General features: G+C 40.8%; 1 protein-coding gene across 1 annotated transcript; it reads right to left on the bottom strand.

Moving 5' to 3' along the window:
- Nucleotides 1–859: 859 nt before the first annotated feature.
- LOC149393385 (uncharacterized) lies at nt 860–2,106 on the bottom strand. Its single transcript, XM_089618009.1, has 2 exons — nt 1,296–2,106; nt 860–1,137 (listed from the first exon to the last, which is right to left on the bottom strand). Exons 1-2 carry the CDS (start codon nt 2,104–2,106, stop codon nt 860–862), a joined length of 1,089 nt encoding a protein of 362 aa, XP_089474135.1.
- Between the last annotated feature and the right edge of the window lie 5,640 nt (nt 2,107–7,746).

The following is a 7,746-nucleotide window of genomic DNA, read 5'->3' as shown; positions in this document are numbered from 1 at the left end:
AACTGAAGCAAACAGCAGAAATACCAACAATCAACAAGGTCTGAACTTAGTCTTGAACAACCATACCAGAGCAGTAGCAGAGGCTGAACACAAATAGAAGTTAGGGTGTTTCAACCAGACCAAACATCAACGGGAAATAAAAGCTACAATTCAAAAGTTACAGACCAAACAGATGGCAGCAGTTTTGGAGGAGTCCTCATCACTCTCGTCTTCAATACCGTCTGTGTCACTGCTAGGGCGACGCAAAAAATCGTAAAAACCGTAAACCGGATCGGACCAGTGATTTTAAGACCGCCGCTCCGGTTTAAAACGGTTTTTTTCTTCCGATCCGGTCCGGTTCGGTCTACTCATTACAAATGGTCTGGTCCGGTTTTTTTTTAAAAAACCGTTAAACCGGACCGGACCAGTTTATTTATAAAAAAAAATAAAATAAATTCTTGTCCAATTAGCCAAATTAGGCATTTATGCATGTATTTACCTCCCGTACATGACTATATGTTTTTGTTTTGGTAGAAAATTAATGGATTTTTTTTAATATGTAAAACGGTTCAAAACGGTCCAAACGGTCCAAAACGGTCTAGAACGGTACGGTCTAAACGGTTCAAAACAGCCGGTCTAAACGGTTCAAAACAGTCCGGTCCGGTTTAAAAGATTCAAAACGGTCCGGTCCGGTCCGGTTTTTACAGTTTTTTGGTCCGGCTCGATTTGGGTTTTTTTGGACCGTTTTGAACGATCCGGTCTGGTTTTTTGGTCGGTTTTGGACTGGACCGAACCGTGCACAGGCCTAGTCACTACTGCCAGAAGCTCTAATTTCTTCATCATCTTTCCCTGTCCCTTCAGCACCCTTGTCCTGACCATGCTACGAGGTAGAAGCTCCATCTTTTCCAGCCATCATCTCTTTCACAAGTCCTTCACAGATAGACTTCCTTCTAGAGGATATCTCAATGATTTCTTTGAGAGCATTAATCTCATCATGTAGTCCCTTCAAGAGATTGCATTGCACAACATCTGTGAGATGGCCTATCTTTAGAGTGCTGCCTGTGGCGAAAGATGTCGCGATAGAAGGCCTGACAAGATCACGGGCATGTTTCCCTTCGAATAGCTTGTGGCTAAAAGAGAGGACACTAGGCTTTTTCCCTGCAACATCAGTACTTCGCAGAATGTTCTTGTTTTGCTTGAGCAGAATGCTAGTGATGATGGAGGGGAAACCAATGGGAAGCTTTAGAGCATAAGATTTGGCATGTTTGGCAAATGATCAAACACAAATTCTCCAAAATCAAAGGAAGAACGAGTACCTATCTGGTAGATCTGGCTAGCCAGCTCTGCCTTGATGATAGACCCATGTGAGAAGGGAGCCCAGTTAGCAATGTCGATACGATAGAGCACTGAGTACTTAGCCGATAGATCAGAAGACGATAATGTGCCCTTGGACGGCCAGACTTTGGTCTCATCACCAGTAATTTCCTTGGCAATAATGTCCAGGGAAGGAACCTGATCAGCAGTAATGATTTTTCCTCGAGCAAGGAAGTCGTTGATAAAATTAGGGGAAATTTTAAAACTATGCCCTCTGACATACACTTTTCTGAATTCAGCATCATCAGGAACATCAAAGGACGAGGAGAGGTTGAAAATGAATTCCCTCACCAAAGTGGGGTAGTAGACCCCTATGTTAGTGACCGTGTTGATCATCTTAGCATCATGCAGGAGTTCCATGATGACTCCAATCATAAGAGCTTTTTTAGACAACTCTTTCTCAGGAAAGATAGCACGATGATACACAAATCTCCACGTAAGAACCCCATCTTCTTTGTGAAAAGAGACATTGTCCATGGGAGCAGCCGGGATATTCTTGGGGAGCTTTTGTCCTCCCACAGATCTCATGTTCCCGATCTCGAGAGATGACACAGGAACCTCTTCTTTAGCTTCAATGGGCTCGTCAGCAACTGGTTCCACAACAGGCTTTTTACCTTTCTTCTTATTAAGCCTGACTTTGATTTTCTTCTTCTTCTTCTTGTCCTTAACAGGAACAACTGGCACAGTCGCCTCAGCACTATTTCTCTTCCTCTTCCTTTTTCTCAGGTAGAAGAGCGGCGATGCACACATCATCGTCGTGATCAACTTTCTCCTTCAATGAGGCAAGAACATCCTATCCTACATCCTGTCTCTTTTCAGTCCTATCCTCATGAACCGCAGCAGAGGATGTCAGGACATCCTTCACAACATCTTGATCTAATCCCAGAATTCCCCCAATCACATCAATCATGTGGGGGTTCTTGTTCATCGAGGAGAGACTCAAAAAGATCCTTGTCCCTAAGGTTCTCTTCAACATGTTCAGGAAGAGCAGTAGAATCAGGGTTACCTTTAACCATTTTGTGTGGGCTTTCGAGGGAGAGACGCTGCTGTAGGCTTCTTCCATGGTTGTGACATTGGCTTCGCGTCTTTCTCGAGAAGAACTACTGGAACTGACCTCCCCCGTGATGTCAGTGATGGAGAGAGCGACTTTCTTCATCATGGCTTCTCTTACGGCGGTGTGAGAGGGGTTTGGGGGGGAACAAACGACCCAATAATTGCACCTCCGGACTCACCATCGGCACGCTTACTAGGTTGCGTTCCCCTGACCCTAATTCCATACATATTACTTTCGGTTTTAGCCCCTTTTCTTTCGTCATTCTTCGCCTTCATCTTCGGCTTTTCCTTCTTATCGTACCTTGTAGTGCTAATTCCACTTCTTTTTCCCTCGAAAAACAAACGGTCAGTTGTATGTTTGAGGAGCTGAAGAAGATTAAAACGACGTTGAATAACCAAATGGGCCTTGGTCCAGCTCCAGCCCAAACTATATAAATGGCATTTTAGCCCGACAAAATGTCGAATGGGCCAACCAGACAAATGGGTCCATGAACACACACCTATGAAGAGCAAAGTAGCATAAAACAGAGACAAATTATCAGTAAGGAGATGAAGCCTACAAACAAACAACTCTCCAACTCTCTGTAATTGCTATTGTTCGATAACACACAATCCAAGCGAGGATATGAGATTTTCAAATCTGCTTGCATCCAAAGCCTTGGTAAAGATGTCTCCGAGTTGTTTCTTAGTGTGGATATATTCAAGTTTGATCTTCTTATCTTCCACATGATCCCGAATGAAATGATGCCTGATTTCAATGTGCTTTATCTTACTTAGTCAGCATCACAATATTCCACAAAAGTAGAAGAAGTATCAAAAGTGTATAGAAGACCAAAATCAACAGTTCCCGAAATGTACCTCACAATACGCTTGGCTAGAGACAAATGACTAGCTTTGGGATTAGTCTGGTAGCGCGCACAAACCCCGACAGAATAGGCTATGTCAGGACGACTGGCAGTGAGGTAGAGAAGACTACCAATGATGCTTCTGTAAAGAGATCAACAGATTCACCAAGATCATCCTTGGTGAGTTTAACATGAGTAGCGGCGGAGGTTCGCTTATGAGATGTCTTTTCCAGACCAAAATTTTTCACAATGTTTTTAGCATATTTACTTTGAGAGATGAAAATACCATCATCCATTTGTTTGATTTGAAAACCTAAGAAAAAGTTAAGCTCACCAACCATGCTCGCTTCGAATTTAGATTGTATTTGTCGCACAAAAAGGTCCACCATCGTGTTCGACATTCCTCCAAAAAAAATATCGTCAACATAGATTTGAGTAATCATGAGGTTGCCATCCTCCTTCTTTATGAACAAGGTTTTATCAACTCCACCTGTAATATATCCATTCTGCACAAGAAATTGAGTTAGTTTTTCATACCATGCCCGAGGTGCATGTTTGAGTCTGTAAAGAGCCTTTCTAAGCTTGTAGACATGTTGGGGCGAGCTAGGATATACCAAACCTTTAGGCTAGGTAACATAGACCTCCTCATTCAAGTACCCATTGTGGAAAACACTTTTAACATCAATCTGGAAGAGTTTGATGAGGAGATGACAAGAGATACCAACTAAGAGTCTGATGGCTTCAAGACGAGCAACAGGTGCAATGGTTTCATCGAAATCCACACCTTCCACCTGTGTATAACCATGTGCCACAAGTCTAGCTTTATTTTGAGTTATATTGCCATGCTCTTCAGATTTATTTTTAAAAATCCACTTAGTTCCAATGACATTAACATTATCTGTTTTAGGAACTAACTCCCAGACTTCATTTCTTTCAAATTGAAAAAGTTCCTCTTGCATAGCACTAATCCAGTATTCATCATCAATTGCCTCATTCAAATTTTTAGGTTCAATTTTAGAAACAAAGCAGAGATTACCAATCATTTCACGATAGTTTACAGGAGCTTTTGGGCGAGTGCGCATACCTTCTCCAATATCACCAATCACCTCCTCAACAGGATGATTTTTCTAAATTCTCTTGGAGTGAACTCTTTGTTCTGGTGAAGAGTTTGTTTCTTCAGGAGAATGCTCTTTATCCAGAACAATGTCATCAACCTTGACACCAGCATTTGTCGTGACATCTATGCTACTAGGAAAAACTTCATCCTCAACATCAGCAGTTTTGGAATCATCAAAATTGTCATTAATAACCACATTTATGGATTCTATCATAGACTTAGTACGTTTATTAAAGACACGATAGACACAACTGTTTCTGGAATACCCGAGAAAGATACCTTCATCACTTTTGGGATCAAACTTGCGACGAGGATCCCGATCAGCAAGGATGTAACACACCGAGCCAAAGACATGGAAGTACTTGACGTTTGGCTTTCTCCCCCTCCATATTTCATAATGAGTGATAGTAGAACCTGGACAAATGGTAACTCTGTTATGAATATTGCAAGTCGTGTTGAGAGCTTCAGCCAAGAAGTGAAGAGGAATGTCTTTGGCAAGCATCATCACTCTAGCCATTGTTCTCAATGGTGCCCACAAGAAGAGTAGTAGTGTGTATTTATGTACATTTGATGTAATATAGTCTCATGAAGACTCTTGCTTGTAATTGCCAAATCATTGATAAAAGTTGAAACGTTCATTCATTCTTCCTTGTCTGTTTAAAGCTTTATGATAATCTATAGTCTTTAGTCCTTAAACAAACCTAACAACATATGAAGAGACAAATGTAGATTTGCATGAACAAACTCTTCATGGTTTGCTTAAAACAATATATTCGCAATCTAAGGATCAAAGGACTATTGATCTCAGTACGATTGTTAGGAGAATCTATGATGTCTGGTTATGGGACATTGAGAGTTAGAGACTCTATGATTCTTCTAGGTATCTTCTGAAGGTACTGAATTGACCAGTGCACTTCTAGAGAAAGAATAAGAACAAACCATTTAACCTCTTATGTCTCAAAGTCACTACGTATGAATTGCATCATGCTTACCTCAATCCTGAAATGAGACATGTCATTTCATAGCTTACGTATTTTCATCTGAGAAAGTCAGAGTTTGGATTCACTATGTGATTCTGAAAAGGACCTATTGGTGAAGTACTAAGTTATGAAGATGTCATGAGTAACTTTGTGAAGATCTCATAGATATGGAATTCATGTACAAGATTGCTGAAATGCAATGTATATCACCTTATGCTTTGTTCCTTGGAATGTGAATAAATGAACCGGCCATTGTCCAAATTGAGTCATGACTCTTTTGGATAAATCAATGTGACTTGTTAGCTCCTCGTCAATACATTATTTCTAACTTATTCACAAGCGACAAAAGAGTTGTGGAAATAACAGCTAGAAGGGTAAAATGGTAATTTTGTAAATCCCGACTAGCTGATGATATTCATGAAGGGTAAACATAGATAATATTCAGTGGATCCACTCATCACAATTAATTTGAATTCTTGAGTAGAAAATAAATTCATTTGAACCGAGAGATTCTAAGTATCAACTCTTTAGTTGAGTCAGTTGACATTAAGCTAAACATGGAAAAGGTTTGTGAACTTTTGAATCCAAGTGTGTTAGCTCAAGCTTTGTTCATTTGGATCCATGAGGTCACTGTCACAAGTCATATCGAGTAGGATTAATTAAACTAGAAGCTAATTCAAAACAAGAACGAGACAAGTTTTACGAAAATTATCTAAAGGGTATTTTTGTCATTTTGGACATAGGACGAAATGAATGTCAATAAATTTTTTGATATTGTCATATGATGACAAATTCCACATGGCCATTTCAATATATTTGGGCCTTGAGGATTAATTTCATTTCATGAAATTTTACTTGAAAATTCTTAATGGGCTTTTCTTATGTTGTCATGAACAAATGAAGAAAAATCTAGAAACACCTTCTAGAAGGTGTTGGCTGTCCAACCCAAGGAGAAAAAGGAGACCAATTTTGTGCATTGATGTATGAAGATACTTTCCAAAAGAAAAAGAGGAAACAAATTTCCTCTATGAGGAAAGAAAGTGGGCGGCCAACTATAGGCAAGGGAGAAGCAAAACAAAAGAGGAAACAAATCCAAGGTGTCATGAAGACTCCTTGGCCGTGTGACTTAAGAGAATAAAAGGCAATATTTGCTCATGAATATGTGATATTCTATAGAAGAGGAAACTACCTTGTTGAAGGTAATCCTTCTCCTATAAATAGGCCCCTCATTCTCATTGTTTTCTCATCCCACATAAGTTAGAGATTGAGAGCCTCTCTCTAGACATTGTGGCCGCCCTCTCTCGCTCTCTCTCGCTCTCTCTCTAGAACTCTCTTTTCATTTTTGTTTTGGCACCTAGGTCCACATTTGACCTAGTGTTTATTTTAGCTCTTTGACTCTAAGACTTATTCTTGAGTCGTCGTGTTTAAAAGTGCCCACACACTTATTCCTTCTTACCTCGAGATGACCAAGCTTTTGATGGCATAGCTTAGCTTCATCTGCATTGGCCAAGAGGCACTTAGTGTCCTGAGAGTCTTTGACCAGAGACCACACGTAGCAGTTGTCCCGAGACCTGGTTCATTTCATAAGCTCACCATGTTTCTCATTTATTACCACACACTTATCACGAGTAAAATTGACACGTAAGTTCAAGTCACAAAGTTGACTGATACTAATAAGATTAGCAGTGAGTCCTTCAACCAACAATGCCTCTGTTAAGCAAGACAAACCAGGATAGTTGAGCTGACTTTTACCAGTGATCTTGGCCTTCACTCCATCACCAAAAGTAACATGGCAATTGGAGTACGGTTTTACGTTGGACAAAAAGGCATGTACACCAGTCATGTGACAAGAACAACCACTGTCAAAGGACCAATCATTTACACTAGTCATGTGAAAAAAAGACATGTACATCAGGGAGGTGTATAGAATGTTGGCGCGATAGGATGCATTTTTCACTCTCAATTCCAAGCGTGGATGGGGTTGACGGTGTGGTTGAGCATGCCTGTGAGAGGATTGATGCTGATGAAGGTTCCTCACATATAGACGATAGCAAAAAGGCCGAACGTGACCCCTTCGTCCACAATGATGGCAGACCGAATGAGGTCTGTAGACAGGAGACCTGGCTGGTCTGTGAGGATGTCGCTGATGCTGATTCTGGAACTTGTCACCGCCAGATGTCTAAGACATATTGCGCGACATCTGGTCATCAGACTTTTGGGAGACAAAAGTAGTCTGAGACGTGGAAGCACTGTGAGTATACCCAAGCCCCTTCATGATCTTCGCAGGTTTTCCGACAGTGAGAATTTTATCAAGGCTGTCAGTGACAGAATTCAACATCCTGATAGATTTTGTCATCTGGTCAAGTTTCCCATTTAGGCGGCTAACTTTGCGCTTTAG

This window comes from Urtica dioica, chromosome 6 (genome assembly GCF_054948205.1).
Source record: "Urtica dioica subsp. dioica isolate 48M chromosome 6, U.dioica_male_clone48M_v1_H2, whole genome shotgun sequence".
Lineage (NCBI taxonomy): Eukaryota > Viridiplantae > Streptophyta > Magnoliopsida > Rosales > Urticaceae > Urtica > Urtica dioica.
Note: the sequence above shows the minus strand (reverse complement) of the source record. Positions and strands in the feature narration are given on the sequence as shown.